The sequence below is a fragment of the Saccostrea echinata genome, unplaced genomic scaffold (genome assembly GCF_033153115.1).
Source record: "Saccostrea echinata isolate AGI-Se365-2 ecotype Australia unplaced genomic scaffold, CSIRO_AGI_Sech_v1 ptg000030l, whole genome shotgun sequence".
NCBI lineage: Eukaryota > Metazoa > Mollusca > Bivalvia > Ostreida > Ostreidae > Saccostrea > Saccostrea echinata.
The window spans coordinates 9,919,809-9,938,902 of NW_026889779.1; the positions used below are offsets into that span (position 1 = coordinate 9,919,809).

General features: G+C 33.4%; 1 protein-coding gene across 5 annotated transcripts in view; it reads right to left on the reverse strand.

The window, feature by feature from the left end:
- Positions 1-19,094, reverse strand: part of LOC133197251 (uncharacterized) — a 46,984-nt gene that overhangs the window by 14,965 nt on the left and 12,925 nt on the right. The window contains exons 1-3 of one of the 5 annotated variants that reach the window (XM_061333201.1): positions 14,047-14,184; positions 11,839-11,979; positions 4,124-4,160 (exon numbers count right to left, since the gene is read on the reverse strand). In XM_061333201.1, coding sequence (XP_061189185.1) covers positions 4,124-4,160; positions 11,839-11,933 — 132 coding nt within the window. In that variant the 5' untranslated portion in view covers positions 11,934-11,979; positions 14,047-14,184. Of the gene's footprint in view, positions 1-4,123; positions 4,161-4,981; positions 5,625-11,838; positions 11,980-14,046; positions 14,429-19,094 lie in introns of those variants that run through there. The other 4 variants (XM_061333200.1, XM_061333197.1, XM_061333198.1 and 1 more) reach the window with 4 other exon arrangements.

Genomic DNA, 19,094 nt, shown 5'->3' on the forward strand with positions numbered 1-19,094 from the left:
AGTACGATAAGTAAAAAGCTTATATATTTCTTTCGCATTCCATTCACACAACAGATTGAGCTTTAGATCAATGATTGTGGGTATTAACCTCATAAACTGACAATAACCATTTTCTGCTTTGTTCTTTGGATTAACAGCTATTTACTTCACTTCCATCCAGATGATGAACATTTTTGCAAGATGAGCATAAAATGTAACACAAACATCTCTGGATAAAGTTGTTGGATCATTAACAAACTTGGCCCATATACACTCAAGAAACGGCAGACAAAGTTGATAATTGATCTGGAGGTACCACACACACTGTGTAGGGACAACGGTTGAACAGAACCTTGGGGGTTGGAATTTCGGAAATCTTCTTCACATCATCAACAAGTCACTAGTGCCAGATTTTTTTTTTTTTTTTTTTGCAGCACTGTAAATTGTATTTCCTACCTCAAAAAATACCCCTAGATCTTCAATTTGTCCCATGTTGTAAGCACTCTGGGGGCCTTAAGTAACTCCCTTATTGAAAGATCCTCAATGACCTTACTGAGCTAATGAGTAGAAACCGAACACCCAACCTCTTTTTCTGCTATTAATGTTGCATTTTTTGTCTTTGATGACTGAAAGAAAATACTTTGTATTTCCTCTATTCTGACCACACACAGTAGTCACTGTTAAATAATCAATCTCGTGTAATTTCCACAAAATCATTAAGAAAGAATCAGGGTGAACTAAGGACCTTTTGAACTGTATTCTAAATGAGGACACAGGAAAACAGATCGTAATTGCCTCCTAATGTTTATAAGAACACTTGGCCTCTGTTTTCTTGTTTGCTTTTAGTGCCTGGTGGCTTAAAAAAATGAAGGGAACAAAATCACACAAAGGGCCAGAATGTGTTTATCTCTAATAAAATAAATAGCAGTGAAAAATAATTGTACCCCACTCAGCTGCATAAGAAGCTATAGTATGTCCCATTTATCAGATAACCTTCAAAATCTGAAGTTCTCTTGATGTAATGGAATATAAACAGCCAAAGACATGAGACAAATAATTTAACCAATCTCTCAGAACTAGCACAACGAACGATAAGGTACTTGAGAGGCCAAATGTAAGGCTTGAAGGAAATGCAGTTGGTTGGTTGAACTAATGCTGACAAATTGCAATTTTAGATCTTTGTTTAAGATAACTGAAACTGCATATGGTGGAACATGTAATGTAAACTAATTCAACTGTAGGAAAAATGATAAACTTTTGCATTTGATACCTGTAATTTACTATACAGGCATCTGGAAATCAGAAATAGAGAGGAAAAACTGTTCATTTTTAATAACAAAAGAAAAAAAAATTAATAATTTTCTAATGTTGTAGAAATTTTTTTCTACAACAGTACATGTACCTGATGGTTAAGCTTTGATCATGGCATGCTTTGACAAAAATTGGTTGTTTCATGCTATTACCTCCATATCAAAAGGTCACTCGTTATATTAGATGCTATTATTTTTCATACAACTAAAGATTGAAACAATATAGCAAGTCATTTACACAGTAAACATTGGAGGAATCAAGACCTGGGGATAAAATCAACCCATTTTAGAAAAAAAATAATCCAATTTTTGACACTGTGAACTAAATTAACACAAATTAATGTATTTTTAATGTGAAAATATCGACATTCTGCTCCAATCATTTAACCTACTGTATTTATGACAATGTGAATCCCTGATGAATAAATCATAGGCGATAAATTACAAAACAATCTACCGGTAAAATCAAAGCCCCCAAGCTTTTGGAGGTTTACTGATCTCAAATTAGCCAATGTTAAAAAAGTCCATGGCTAATTAAGGTCAAAAGTTCACCCCAACTCTCCAAACTGAAAACTTGCTCCCCCATCCCTCCCTCCTTTTTTTTTATTAATCTGGATCTAGTCAATGATGAAATATAACTGTTGTTAGACAAGCACAACAAAATATATTTCTAACTGATAATGAGTGACTCAGTCCATAAAAATGGGGTCCTTAATACTATGTGAATATTAGAAAATCAATTATAAAGCAAAAATATAAAACAGTAATACATATAAATATGAACAAAGAAAGATCTATGGTCAATGTAATGAGTTAAAAAAAAGACAAATCATCTTCCAGTTTTGTTCTACTAATAATTAAAGACATCATTGCATGGATGTACCAGTACATGTATAAAGCATTTAGAAAGGGAGTACCCAAGAATTTGTAATTCATTTTGTACCTCAGCCTATATTTAAATCATTTTTTTCCCCTTCAATTTGATCATTGGCAGTTGAGTCAAAAATGATATTTCAAAAATCACGAAACATGAATCCAAATGGACAAATCTGTTCTCCAATTCACATGGATTAGAGCTTTTATAAAATGAAATTTGGATTACTCATAGGCACAGACACATCTTATCATATCTGATCATAGTGTACCATCATAGCTAAAGCATTCATAAGTCATCATAGCAGTGATTCAACTCACTTCCAGAAACTCACTGTATCATATCGGGAAGAAAAAAAAATAATTTTTTTCCTATATCACTGGCTTCTCCACATAACTTTTTTTTTTTCCACAATAAAGTATATCATCAAATTACTTTTTGTGAAATTTTTGAAATTAAAAAACCTTGCAATGAGCGAACCATTTTTTGTGGTTGACAAAGATCTCCCACAGCAATCATTAATAATAAATTTTTTGCTTTTTTCTACAACCAGCGAAAAACTACACACTGCTTCATTATTAAATTTGATCTGTTCATCAGTTGGATTTGAAATTGCATGAAGATGAAGATAAAAGCAAACAGAAACTGCTGCTAGGGATGAATCACCAGGTAGTTATTATCTGGATATGCATCAAAGCTTCAGTCCTCTTTGTCACGCGCAGCCAGGCCAGGCCTATTGTTCAATGTGACGACAGAAGTCCACATGATATCACATTGCTTGTTTAATTCCATGCAAATAATAGGTTAGCTACTACAGGTGAAACATTCAAAACCAATGAGACAGAGACCATCTTGCAATGAACAATTGATTTCTAGGATGTCAAAAAAATGACAGATTTATAATTACCTCATGAGATTTAGATATTAATTGTGTATATCTCTCCTGAAAGTTACTAAAGCTCTCATAGCTGATCTACCATGTGACACCAGAAACATACAGTAACCTTTGGAAGGCCTGATAAAGCTTGGAGGATAAAATGGGTATTGGAGCATCTTCCTAGGGATGAATCATCCTTTTACCTGCATCATCAATTATGCTTAAATGTGGCCTAGAGAAATCTCACTTTAATTAAACCCTGTCGTAATTAGCAGCAAATGTGTTATCTGGTCCACATAGTAAAGCACCCTTCTCTCCATACCCCAGGGCTTTATGGAAAAGATCTGGTGGGGGAGGCATTCATCTTTTTCCCCCATTACCTTATCTTAATCTAATAGACTTGGGTCTTTCAAGTGGTCGCTCTGTAATCAATGTTATCACAGTTTCTGAGAAATTATCTACTTTCCATGGAATTGTAAAGATGTGTTTTTAAGATGATTAACAAATACACTAATGAGTAGATTAATGCAACTTCCTGTATCTTACACATTTTCTTTGATGGTTATAGCACAATAGAAACTTATCTGCAAATTATGTATGTATTGATCAAAGCCTATTTATTGATTAGATAAAAAAAATGCTGCATTATACATTAAAATTAATAAATGCATGATACCAGGCAAATGAATTCTTGTTTTTTACTGTTTGACATTTTTACTTGCATTGCAAATTGCCATGTTTTACAGTTACTGAAAAGTTCACATTTTTCTGGTTCATGCAATTTGATGAATTTCTGTGAAGGCAGCATTTTTCATCCACAAATACATGGAATGGAGCCAACCAAACAATTGTCAACTTCTTCACAATAAGCCTATCTATTACCAATACTGCAATTGGAAGCTGGGTGTTTTGTGGGGGAAATGAAGCCACCTACTCATGGATTATCATCTTAAAGAAAGAACAAAATGATAAAGCATCAAAATAGAAAACACAGAATACCAATGACAAAAAAAAGCGCCTGAATCAATAAAGAAAGAAATGACACTTGGATGGGAGTATTCACAACATTGAAGTACCTCTAACCTTAAGGGCATTTCTATTAATCCTCCAACGATGTTTGCTTGAAATACAAAATGGAAGAACATTTCAATACAATGTATCACTTAAATCACTCTAAAAACTGATGTGTATGTATGTATCATTTCCTGTGGAGAAAATCTGGTCATCTTGGAAAAATCTCAAGGTAACATTGTACCAAAAGTCAGCACCAATTTCCTTCACCAAGAAATTTATTCTGAGCATCAGGAATTGAAATGTCAGAAACTGACGGGTAATCTTGTCTGTAAGATGTTTGTAACAGCTCCTGATGTCAGGAGTCAGGTCATAGTCACCTCTGCTCTTTCCTGACTGGACAAGGCTTTTGCAGAAGACATTCCTCATTTTACATAAGACAGTCGATAAGTTCTAATCTTCTAGCAGAAGACATAATTAGCAAGACTGTCAGAACTGTCAAAGAGGCTTGTCCATCCTTGTCAAAAAAGAATGTCTGACAAAGAATTGGCAAAATCAACATAAATGCAGTCATGCTGCACATGCCTGCAGAATGTTTACACAAAAAATTGAAGAACAAAGACAATTTGGACAATTCTATTGAGCAAAAAGTTCCTGTCTCCTTACTGATAACAAGATTAATTATAACTGCAAATGAATCATTGTTGACTTTGCAATTATCTCCCAACTTTGCTTTCTTTACTCTGAATTCAATTAAAAAGGTGAGTAATGATGCTTTGTTAATAGAGTAGTTCTGTCTGGTTAGGCATACAAAGTTCACTACAAAGTTGAGTCTGAAGGAAACTTTAAGTAACAGTAGGTAGACTATCAAGACATTTTTTTTGGGGGAAGGGGGGGGGGAGGGAAGGGGGAGGGAAAACATGTCCTTACCTTTATAAACAAATTATCTGAATTTATGATCCATAAAATATTGCATAATAACTAGTCCACAAAACCAATTATGAGTTTCATACTATCAGTTGCTGTGTTGTTATTCAATAGTTTCCATCATTAATTATTAATCCATTTCTCCAAATGTTCAACAAATGTCATTTACAGCATTTAACTGGAAACTTTAGATCACTGCAAAAAATCTATCACTTCACAAAATCAATTTTGCCTTTGGATCTCCTGAAAGCTCATTCAGGACCGATTTAAGACAAATAGCATCATTAACTGTAGAAGCTTATCATAACAAGCCCCATTAACTAAACAATTAACAAAATGCAATCTCTTTACACCCAGTGCCTTTTTTCTCCGACACTCTGGGCAACAAGCAATTTACTCCATCCATTGGTCATTTAGGACAAGTTTATTACAGGCTATAAAAGTCTGGTCAGCATCGGATCTCCTCTGGTTTCCCTGGGCAATACTTTCCCTGCACAATTGGTTTCTCCTCATGCAAAACACTGCAAGCACATGGTAACTGAGACAGTAGCTGTGTAAAAATTAATCCATCTTTACAGTAAATGTGTCCCTTGTCAAGAGTCTGACAGATGTGTAACACAGCTTGTTATAATTACCAAAATGTTTTATAGATGCAGAATTACTCACTCTGTTCCCATAGTCAGACTGCACAAAGAATCATCAAAAGTAAACACAAGCACATGCATTCAAAATTTCCGAAAAAAAAGAGATCTTATGACAATGGATATACCTAAACATTTAAAAAATATAGAGATCATCAATCATATGTGTGAAAAGTGGATGAAAGAATGCTAAACATGACAGATGGTTCTACAACAAGGAGAAAAAAACATGTTGATATTTATAAATATCTTGATTAGTAAAATGATTATATGCTGGGGGTTAGAATACCAAAAAAGATTATCATTGGTTCATCCATGCATTATTGATTGCCCACATGCTGGGTGTGTTCTCATGCTTCAGATGAAAGTTAAACCTTCATCGCACACACGAGTGACGATTGTCCTATGTTGACAAAGACCTTGCTGGGTAGAAGCTCTTCAGCTTATTGATTATGCAAAAATCTGGAAAAATTGCCTCTGGCTTCCTCAAATGAAAGTTTCCTCCCCCAGTGATACCATTTCCTCTCATTAGATCACATTGCCTCCATAAAACAACTCTCTAAAAACTAACACAATCACTTGGAACATTACTACAACACATTATAATGGGTATTTTAAGGACAGTAAAATTTCTATAAATATTTGAATACTCAATAAATGGAATTCATTAATGTTTATCAGAAACGTTTCCTGCTATCAATACCTGGAAAAATCATAAAGGATATCATTCCCCCCATCAATGAGAATGGGGAGAAATTCCTCACCATGAAGAAATATAGATGCTGGGTACTAATCACCCAAAAGTAAGGGAATCATCAGATATTCCAATTATTTCACAAATTTCTCTCAGCTCTTTTCTTATCTCGCATAAATCTTATTACTCTTAGCAGGACCATGGTAATTGACAGTACAAATTATTCACACTGCTTGGAACAAAAAAGTAAAAAAAAAATACAACCATTTGACAGAAAGCTTTACCTACCTAATAAAATATTGAAAAAAAATATATATCAGAAACAGTCCAAAGGACCACCATAAAGGTCCATGTTCCAATGTCTAGTGGTACAAGAACTAGATAATATACAGCCAGTCCTCTTCCTGTAAAGGCCAATGAGTAACAAAGAATGACCAAGGGGAAGGGAAGAATGATGGCTAATGGAATTCTGGTGTCTTTACAAGCTGTGAGCTGTAGAAGCAATATGATAATTGTCCTGAACAAATGTTTTGTCACTGCGGCAATGGACAGAGGCGTCAACTGGAAATGGCCAAAGATCAGACTGGACCACAGGTGTTGGGACAATCCCTGGGGCAAAGGTCATACAATAAACAGGTGTCAAAGGACAAATTTCACCTGGACTCTAACTAGATTTCTTTTATCATCATTGACATAATTAATTTTATTTCTTATAATTTCATTCTTTCCTTTGAATTCACTTATTTGTAAGTTGGCTTTTTGTACAGGTTGTATGCTTATATAAACAAAGATTATGAATGATTCAAAAACAAAACTTGGCATGACCTTCGGTGTAAAGCAACAAAGCATTCTTGTATGCATGAGGTAGAACAGAAATCAAAACAAATCAGATACATGCACACAAAGTGCAAAAGAAAACATGTTTTTGTGTGTCAGAGGGCTTGTTGATTTCCTGATTTAGGTCTTTTTTCTTCTTCCAAACTTCTGGTAAAAAAGAAGAATAAAATAAAACAGCTTGGCAAGTGTTTTGACATAAACATCAACATTAATATTACGCATCTGAGTCATATAAACAAAAAGAATGCAGAAAGAGAAGGTATATAGAAAAGAGAAATGTTGACCAGGGATGCTGAAGTTCATCTGACCCTCTACAGTAATAGCAAGTATATCGACCAATTAACCAGGAACAAGTGACCACTCAATTAACAGTGGGTGGAGTGGCTTAATTCCTGTCCAAATTCCACAGATGCCTGCCCTGATCCCTCTGGCTTATCTGTCCAGGACAAGTGCTGAGAGAATTCCCCTATTTAGATCCACCAAATGGGGAGACCACTGTCTAAGTCATCCCTGGCATGCATTGGAATCTCTGATTGGTCATTAAACGCACTTAAACTAGCATCTTCTCTCCTCTGTTGTTCTTTTTCATTACTCTGTAGTTGATTTTACAAGCAGAGAATGTGCATTTGGTTTTATGGTCTCATTGTATATATGCACACAGTTACCTCCATTTTATCTCCAACTTGATACTAAGCCAACTACTTGTATCCGCCATAAGGACTATACAGAACATTAGATCATGCACTTGTTACTTCAGCAGAGCGTCAGTAGGGGTTTTGGATTCTATAACAATGCAATATTGATACAGTCGCATCCTCTTTGCCAAACTACCATGCACTTCAATCTAAGTACCTTATCCATTGCTGCAATAATTGCTTATTATAAAGATATTCCAAGAAGACGAAATGTTGCCAATAATCATTCTTTTTTCATAAAATAATGATATTTATGCACAAATTAAGGACCCCACAGCAGGAACACTAGAATTTGTCTGATTGCTGGTCACTGCAGACAAACTTATCTGTCACTGGAGGGGCAAGCCTAATCAGGGTGATGCACCCTACTCTGCCAAAACTGATCATATGGAGAGCATCAAGGAGGAATTATCATAGATATCCTCCCCAGCCAAACTCCTCTATGATAAAGGATGACCAATTTCCACAACATCTGTATCAATTTGATAAAGTATGTACACCAGTGTCAAAAATGAATGCAGGCAGGCAAGCAACGATTCTAAAAGTAAAATCTTGTTTTAAATAACTGCCATGAAGAAATCATGTTCCTATCTCCCAAAATATGCATTCTAAGAGATAGGCCACATAATTGTCATATTATTTTTTCAGTTGTTTGTTTGTTTTGTTTTGATTTTTTTTTCTTGTCAAATGAAGAGCTGTATATAGATTAAATATAATCAAGATTCTCTAGGGATTCATTTTATCCAACACTTATGGGCAAGATCAAGTAATGCAGGTATGGTGCTTATTTTTAATTATGAATTTCTTTTGAAGTAGAATGATATTTTAATAACAAAGATGGCAGATCCAGACTCAAATTATAGAGAACATCATAAAAAGTACCTTAATTCTATGAAATCTGTAGGAAACCAGAAAATATTCAGAATTACACTAATACAGTAATTTCAGACTGATTAAAGTCATGTGCTGTTAAAGTATAGTTTTGAATGAGAATAAAATTTATACACATACTGGGCTTATAGATTTAAAATTTTCTCTGTAAATAATACTTTTCTAAGTTAGACTTTTAGAACAAAGTGAAGTGTTTAAAAATTTCAATATGACAATGGATATAAGCTCAAAATAGCTGTTCTAGATCAATTACCATATATCCCCCTTTAAACAACAATTTCTTCACCCTGTACACTATAAACCAGAAACTAATGGAGACCCTCTGTGATATAAATGGAAGGGGAATTTGCTGGCAAAATCTACATGAAAAAGTAATTAAATAGAAACAGAAAAGCTGACAAAATCCCCCAAAAACCTTTCACATCAGAGGGTGGAAGATGGCACTCCAAGCAGGATTAATTATCTCCCTGATTTAATGTTGACTCAGAGACTTTTGATTCCAACTAAAAAAAACCTACTCTATTTTTACCAGCTGTTTTTTTTCTTTAATTCACATTTGTGGGGGGTTTTTTCTCCACATTTCTATTTGAGGAAGTTATAAATTAGCCATGTCAATGCAAAATATATTCCAGAGCCTTTATTTTGATTCATATTACCATTCATTACACAGGAAAATTGCCTACCTGGTATTGACCACCATAAAAAATTATCCCTTCTTATTTATAAATTCTCCAAAATGCACTGAACTGAAAAAAATCATATGCAACTTTATCTGTCTAGGTACAAGTTTTATAGTTCACAATGGAGATCTTTTCTACATTTATGTCAAAGCTGGAGAAGTATAGAGAAGACTAAAGGCATGGCAAAGGCTGGCATGTTTATCCTGGAAGTTCAAAGAGTGTCCAAATATCTGCAGGAGGGCTCTATGTTAATACTACATAAACAATTTACACATTATTTCAAACAAAAACTGATATGCCTTACTCCAAGAAGAGATTGATGGTGCACATTAAAAAAAAAAGAAGCATTGAATGCAGTGTTGTTACTCCTGGTCAATATACAGCATATCTGTCTGGACAGACTTTATTATGAGTAATAAAAACAACTTTTTATGAAGAAAATCCTCTTATATTGAAAAAAAAATCCAATTGAAATTTCTTTCTTCTTCACTCTTTGTAATATTTATATTGCATGCGTGCATTTTTTCCCTCCAAGTTATAATTCTTAGACTAATTTTTTCATTTTATCTCTTTCTAGTTAAAAAAAATCAAAAACCCATTTTCTTGCATTAAATATTCAATTTCTCCTTCTTTTACAACAGAGTTAATCGAAGCTTTTAAACACTTGAGTTAAAAGGACCAAAGTACGTCTGATACCTGATCAAACCAAAGTATCAGTTTAGAGACAGAAAATAAATCGCTCTTCTGTTGGGCAAACAAAAACTTAAGAGAGTCTCTCTGCATGTCTTTCAATTTAAGTAGAATGGCTGTGATAAGCTGAGTCAGATTAACTGATCCAGGAATTCAATAACCAATTAATGAAATCTTAATTAAAAAGTAATGAGCGTCACTTTTCTCAACTGCCTGTAATCTTTAGCCTCTCTTTGAAAACCTTACAAACCAATAGGTGAACCAAAGACTGGGTTAATGATGTTACCTGGTTTTTAAATTTTCATCCACAATAAGAACGTTTTAATTGCAAGTATAATTGCATAAAGAATTATTTTTACGCTACTAATTCAGGGGAAGAAATAAGTGTAAGTATTCTCCATTTCTCAATTTTCATGCCTGACGTTTGTTAGGTATTAGAGAGAATTGTGTTTTGACATACTATAGGTATACATAGGATCACCTGTCTCTGGCTTTGATTAGCCTTAATTGTGCTTATAGTCTTCTGATTATTTTCCCTGGCAGGTACAAATTGTCTGCCCTTTTAACAGAAGCACCAAGAAAAACAGAAAGCATTCCAGCTTCGCCACACACAACAAAAATACCACTGACCATGCACCATCAAAAGAAGAAACCATGTTCTGTAGAGCACAACTGTAAGTGAAACCCTCAACAAATGGCTGCGAAAGTAGCTCATCCATGCACCATATGTTTGCATGAAATCAAAATGGGGTTAAAAGGACACATGTCACATTAGCTGGGGACAAAAGTTCAATTAAATACATAGTGATCACCCTTAAAGAATATTTAATTAGATTCAACCTGTTACATCAATTTCTGTACCTTATCCAGGCCAAATACACAAACTAGGCTTTCAAAGTATATTAAAGGCTTGAAATAGTTATTTTAATGCTTTGAAAGAAGTTGGATTAATGAAATTGAAAGCATAACATATATGACAGATATTGAATTTTTTTGGATAGAGCAAAGAAAATTAATATAGATTTTTCCCCCCAGTTTGATTAACAAGTGGCCCTAGTCTGCACATACTTTTTCTAGCGCTTAACAATAAGAAATGTCATTCTCAATACTTCTACAACAATATAAGCTCATTAGACAAAATGGCCTTATATTCCTATAAAACATTATTACGTTGAGATACCAGCAAAGCATTCAGAAAAAGTGAGTAATTGAGATTGTCAGAATATCTGTTTAGGACTCCATGAAGATGCAATCAGACATTGATGATGGGAAGGACATGCAAAACCCATCCAGTCTTACCCCCTGGGAAAGATCAATACCCAATAAATTACGGGGAAAAAATAAACAGCTGCTTGCTTAACTGCTTCAGTGGGTGCTATGAATAGCTCAGAGGATATAAAAAATACTCTTTTCCACACAGTTTTTATGTTTGGGACACACCACTTTGTCAGTTCAAATCAGTAGTCTAGATGAATTTCTCTCTTTCCCCTTTTATTTGGGGGGGGGGGGGGGGGGGGGAGGTAAAGCATTACCAAAGTTGTATTAAAAATTAAAATGACATCACTTGCTTAATATAATTTAGATTAGAGAAAATCTTGCTGAAATATGCAAGAATTCTCCACATTGATTCTGGACTTTGTTTCAAATTACTTCCAAGTTCTTAGTTTGCAAAAAAGACTATTAGAGTTATCTCTCTTTGCAAGTAAATTATGTATTTCTGAATCTAACTTACAGACAAGAATTTCTGGCTGTCACTTTTGGCACGGGCAAGCTCTCGCTGTAATTTGGCAAACTGTTGTCTCTCCTTTCTGTGCTGCTGTCTCTCATTGGTCAACTGTCGACTCAGGTCCTCAATTTTCTTCTCCAGCACATCCTAAAATTTGTAAATAGATTAGGACTTCTGTTCATACAGCCCTTATGGTTATTTTCCTACACATCTATAGCATAATATATATACATATATATCAAAATTTACTTGATTTGAACTATTGTTAATTTAATATTGTTGATTTTTTTCACTCATTTTTAGTAACATTTTTTTCCAATCCCATTCCATATCATCCTTTAACCAATGTACAACACACTGTCAATTTAATTTTTTTTTAAAGTAAATATAATGCACTAATTGGAGTCAAGGACTGGCATTGGCAACACATCTGATGCTGAAATTGTTTAGAAATCACACCTCAGACACTGTCAATGGACATGCTGCCAAAAATCAGGGGTACAGAAAGTGATCATTGCCGAGTTTATTTATCCAAGTAAACCTGCCGCAAAAAAGCACATACACGAGGTGCAAAAAGTCTACAGAAATCCGTTTGATTCAGTCACGACCACATTAGCATGTTTGTTTGTGTGCTGATAATACACAGACCTTTGGCATCAAATGTGTTAAAGAGTTCTTTGTATCTGAAATGCTCCAAGAAATAAGACTAAGTCTTCAGTAAACTGTACTGAAATTCCACAATTGTCTGATTACCTGGGCCAAACTTTCTCAATGGAAAAACTTATAGCAGAAACCCACACCGGTACTTCATTTAGAACAATGAACGGGAGGTAGCTAGGTTTTAAGGTAATATTTTATGTATACATGCTTGACCTTTTTAAAACTTTCCACCCTAATACATGTAGTTTCAAACCTAAATTATGTAATAGGCATTTAAGTATTTTAACTTATCTGTAGAACAAATCAGTGAAAATTGGCTTGAACAGGCATTCAATTCCTAATTATCTTGTTCCATCTTATCTTCCTCTGTTGGAAATGAAAAAATCAGACACCTATTTCATAATCTAGCAGACATCTTCAGGAATTCCTCACCTAATATTAACTGTGATAGGTAGAGAAATCTCTAAAGATAATCTTTTTACCATGTCAGCAACTATAAATATTACAAAATCTTTCAATGTAACCATGAACCCACTAATTCCTCTTAATATATTGTCTGAACATCAAAAGAATGAAAATCAGGTAATGAGTATTATAGACAAATCTTCATACAAAAATACTTGTACACTGAATTCACCTTGCAGACTCAAATTTCGAGATGAAAGAGCTTCTAAGGTGTTTATAAACACCTAATTTTTTTTTATCCTCAGATTTTCCATTTTTTAAACACAAGAATTAAAAGGATTGAAAACATACTGCTATAATCTACTCCAAAATCAAATGTTAAGTTGTCCAAAAATTGAAAGAAAAAAGATCAAATGGGAAATGAAAATTGTAAACTGACAAAAGACAGTGACTATAATCGTCTAAAAATGATACATTTCAACATGGTTATAACAAACCTCTAAGAACGACCAACACTGATTTGTTTTTTTCAAATGGAAATTTTATTAAGGAGGTATGAAACTTGTAAAACTATCAGAAACATTTGATATTCACTCAGTAACAGTGCTCTACATCAATTTTTTGCCTAGTTGTTCATTCAGACATGTTACCATGAAATTTACTTGTACAAACAGAATTTTTACTTGCCTGGTAATACTTCTGTAATTGATAACTTGCAAAATAATGCATTAATTAAGATAAGGTCTTAAATATGCTCATCACATGGTAGTAATTGTGGTGACAATTTCAACTGTTTTTTGAACTTCTGACAAAAACTTGAAAAAAGCTGCTATTTTTTTTCTTTTTTTTTTTGGGGGGGGGGGGTTCAAATCTGAAGTGCAAAGGTTTAATTTGTGGCATACTATAACATATATTATATGAAATATAATGTTTTAATTATTACTCCTTAAATTCAACTAACATTCATTATTTATTGTACTTGGTTAAAAGACACTAAAATTCAATATAGACAGGTATCCATAAAGCTATATAGATTTGCTGTTATCAGGTTTTTCTATAAAGTTTCAAGTTCATGCAGTCAATATTGTTCACTAAAGGTCAGTTAAGGAAGACAGTTGGGAGGGGTCGAGTGGTGAAATGGGTGCTTACCTCCCAGTCAGTACTAGAATCAGTAGAGGAGAAGAAATCAAAGTCAAACTCCGGTGGATAAGGTTTTCTAGGAGGCAATGTCTTAGATTTGGGAACATTTTTATTCCTTTTCCTCTCCATTGAATTGTATAATGATTAATGGCAGAAGATGTTCTGTCACATAAACATGATTTACACATCAGCAACTGATAAATTTGACTTATCCCATTTGCTCCTGCTCATTACATTATGGGTCCTCAGGTTCCTAAATCATATTGCACAGAGATTCTGAAGAAGCTGGTGGGAATCTTCATAACTCAGATATCACTGATTAGATTTCTCTGAGGCTTCATTTGAAAAGAGAAACGAGATGACTACCAGATTCTGTCGTATTCTATGCACTTCATTCCTTAAATTCTTACACCCCGCGACATCCCTTGCACAGAAATCCCCCCAACATCCACCAAAGCTGACCACAGTATGTCAGAGAGGAGCTCACAACATGTGATTCTGGGAATGTGAGCCCTCTACATACAGATGTTCCCCTAGTGAAGGGAGGTCTGATTCATGTTTACAAACTTATACCTGCCTGAGGTACAAAGGCTTTCTTTAATTACTATATGTAATGTAATGTTCTTTAAAAGCATTTAGCATGTTCACAAGCTTTCACTCACAGTATGAGAGCAGATGTGAGGTCTATAGTTTGTTTTAGGAAGAGGGGAAAAAAAAATGCATTTTTTGAGATTTTCTATCACCGAGTTGAATTTTCTGAAATTATGCAATGACTGGGAATTATATGTTGATTATTTGTTTAAAAAGCATTTATCAATGCAATCATCAATTGTTAAAGTATATACATCAGCAAGGAGATTAGGATAACACAATGATGACTAAAATCAAACATTGGTACATCTTTTACAAAAGTCATCCATCAGACACAAAATGACAGAATTATTAATATTTTCCTACAGTGCCTTACGTCAATTGAATTTTAAATATTGAGGTACATGTTATTTATCTTTGATTGATTTGGATGATAATGTCAAGTTTATAATCAAATGGTTTTTATTATCATTACAAAACATCAAATCATCAGATTGGAATCTATATATAACATAAAAATGCATGGTAAATTGTTACATTGCCTCCATGAATTTAATAATTCACTTAATATACCAGAATCAAGTGGACCAAAAACATGAGAACTTCTTCAAAGTCTATTTTTGTATTGTTAACAATTATTGTTAAGAACATGATATGCCAGGTAAAAGTGCATCAAAATAAAAGGACACTAAAAAAAATATACAAAACATTGCTGCAATATCAATTACTGAATTTATTTCATATAGATCGACAATGTCCCATTGAAACAGACTTTAACAATCACATAAAAATATACTCTAATTTTAAGCATATGAAGAAAGAAGCACAGGCGAATCTTTTTACATTACGAGACAGTATGAGATCTTTTCATCAAAAGGCACTTATCCATATCTATTCCTGAATGTCTCCCCCCACAGCAGGATCCAGTTAATTTAACGAGTTTTACTAATTAAGACGATCTCCCTCTGCCATGAGTCACCAGGCTACTATACTATGTAAAAAGAATATGAATCTTCCTTCTTTTTTTTTTTTTGGTAATTTGGTTAACAAGAAAATAAGAGCGTGAGAAAGTCTTATGCTAAAGGGACATAACTCAGTAGGACAAGTGAAACACCAGTGCTGTAGATTTCACACTTGATAAAATTTTAATGTAATCACAAACCACTTTTCAACATCTTTATCAGCTATATCTATAAATAAATTGACATTTGAAGTGTTATATTCTAATCATTAATACAGCCAATCTGTGTGGTAATCTGTATTTAATACACAGGATTTAACTACATTATAATCTTTGAATTAAGTCAGAATTCCAAGATTAACTTGGGTAGTTAATTCCCTCATTTTGTCTACCCAGTAGAAACTTTTACCCAGATGTTACATTATCTAATACAATAATTACTAACGAGGAAATTAATCTCTCTCTTATAGGGTGAAGGAGTATCAATTAATTAAACTCTTTTTAAAGTATAGATTTATTTTAATATATACTGGCACCAGATTTGTAATAAGCATTTGGTTTATCTGAACTGTTTACTATAGGCATAAGCAGGCCTTTTAAAATAAATGAACGATCCCAACATTTTCCAATCCTTAACTGGTCAAAACAATGTTAAAAATTTCATTTTGAGAAATATTTACAAAATAGAAGATGAATACATTTGGCCTAAAATTCCACTATCATCATGCATGCATCTAACTGCTGAATTGGATGAACATATGCTTTTTATAATTCAGCCAAATGGCAAGCATATTGTAGACATGACATGCTTTCCATGGGAAAGATGTTAGACAAATAATCATTAGTGAAACAATATATACAACACTGAAATGCTCCTCATGGCTGTTTATTCGGAGAGGCAAAATAAAATTTTCTACATGCAGGCACATACAGTTTCATTCATACTATGCTCCATTATATAAAACCCTGTTTTTTTTTTTCTCTCGTTAGCTCAATTAACTGCTTTTTTGGTACCGAAGTGTTCCTTTTACACTATTATAATGAATTTAATTAAAAATGGAAAGTTTAACAGGTCAAAATGTATAATAATTTAAATTAGACATGTCTTTTTAATCTCAAATGTAAATACTTAAAACTCTCTATCTGATTGAGAAAGGATTTCATGAAAAAAGACCATTTACATCTCAGTGACTGGCAATTACAACATGGCTCTCAAATCCACCAATATAACAAAACTCGAAGATCTTCATTTCCTTTGACAAACATCAGCCCAAATTGTTAATTCTCTTTGCATTCAAATTTATAATTCTACTCAATATTTACTGCAGCTGTGACACAATGGTCTAAACATGTACAGAACTGCACCAGAGAAATTGATGTCTTTTTGCATATGGTGGGGTATATTCTGGAGTCTTCATTATAAAAGGCTCTTTAATTCAAAGCAACTATCATTTCTAACTTTGATCAGGTTTCCAAAACAGAAGATAAAGATTAGCTATTCTGATGAATGAACTTACTATGTAACAGGGTCATTTCAATTAACCCTCCAAAAAGCAGATACCAAAATGATTCCATGATAAGATTGTTCTTACATATCAAGGATAATTGATTAAAGAGAAGTCAGATGCAGTAGACTTGAGGAATGCGACATGCAATCTTAAAAGAATGGGACATATAGAGACAATTTGTCTCCTAGCTGAAGAATAGACAGTGTGATTAAAGGGAGACAATTCTTGCACATTTGATAAGAGGGATAAAAGTAATTAAGGTAGTGTGATCCTTAGGATCTAAAAATCAGCAGTTAAGTAATTGAAAATGCTCACAAAAAGGTCTCTGAATTCATAAAGTTATGTGTATTAACCCATGGTATCTCTTCAAAGTTCATTATTATAGGTAATCATATAATATAGGGAAAATTATCAAATCTGTGCATTTTCTAATTGAAAATTGATCAACAAATACATTTTAAGATTAAAACACTATAGGTATCAAGGCATTCTGAAAAAAATTTCATGTCTGTTGTTCTTATACAGTATTTTAGTTTGGTTTGTACATATTTTATTATAATTACAAAGGGATTGCATGGGCACAAGTTCTGAAAACTACTACGCTCTCTCCCTAGACATCTATGAAAAATTCTATAATGAGAAATGGTAATGCCTTCATATGTAAATTGCAGAACTTTAAAAAATTTACATCTAAAACAATGCATAATATGCAATGTTGTGCTATATGTTTTGACATATGTACCAGGGGCCCGTTTTACAAAAGAACTTACGACTAAGACCTAAATATAATTTTGTGAATAAATATCTTCTCTACAATAATTTGAAAAAATGGTATTAATATTTTATAAAAGAATTCTGAAAAATATATTCATGCAAGCAATTTTTAATGAAATAATAAATCTGAAACAATTTTACAGTCATCTAAAGATTTGGTCTTAGTCGTAAGTTCTTTTGTAAAATGGGACCCAGTTCTTTTTCAACATTTATTGTTTACGGACCTAAGAAAATTTCACTGAATGACCTACAAAATTGAGGACAATCTCTCAATAACAAATGGTAAGAACAGGTGATTTGATGTAAAATACTCCGTCAGCTGAATCAAAGGTTCGCAATTAACACCTATTCCAGATGTAAAAATGTGTTAACAATCTACATGTCGCCAAAATGTCCATCAGCTTCGTGTCATACTAGCTTTATGGCATATACGTTTTCGGAAACAGCATTAAAAACTATTTAAACAACAACTCATTATGGGTCATGCACCAACTTGTAGGTCTAGTACATGATCTTGTCAATGATTAACATCAAATATTAATGTATGATCACTTAAACACTTCCCTCCACCTGAAATTAAAAAAAAATAATTTATTTACCAGTGACAAGAATTACACCTGAGTATCTTGTTTTCAGAATTTTACTTCACCTATAAATTTCCAGCAAGATCCAAATTTAAAAATTCTTCAGTACATTTAGTCTTCCTACACTGGTTAAATAAAAAATGTAACTTTTCCTACCGATTAATGCCCTTCCTTAATATCAGATGGTCAGTGGTCACCACAACAAATTTTGTGAATGGTGAAAACAAGACTCCTGAAATAGCCCGATAACCTTGACAACAGCACAGGAGGCAACTGTCAACATGATGATTGACATTAACGAGAATATCAATTTCCTGTAGTGTCGCATCTTGTGGTGACTATATTAAAACAACTCTATTATTAAGCAGAATGGACAGGATATTTCAACAGTACTAAACAAATCAATTCTTGTAAGTAATACCGTTTTAACACCCCCCCCTTCCAGCCCTCCTCCCCCTACAAATGGAGACTGCAACAATTTAAAAGTATATTTCGTTGATATCATCTGTCTTTCATTTTTGAACTAAATCCTATGAAGCAAGCTTTCCAAAAAAAAAATTTGTTTCACTCTGATAATTTATAATTTAAATTCTTGCTACAATTTCAAGAAATTTTAAAAAATCTTACCACTACTCCCAT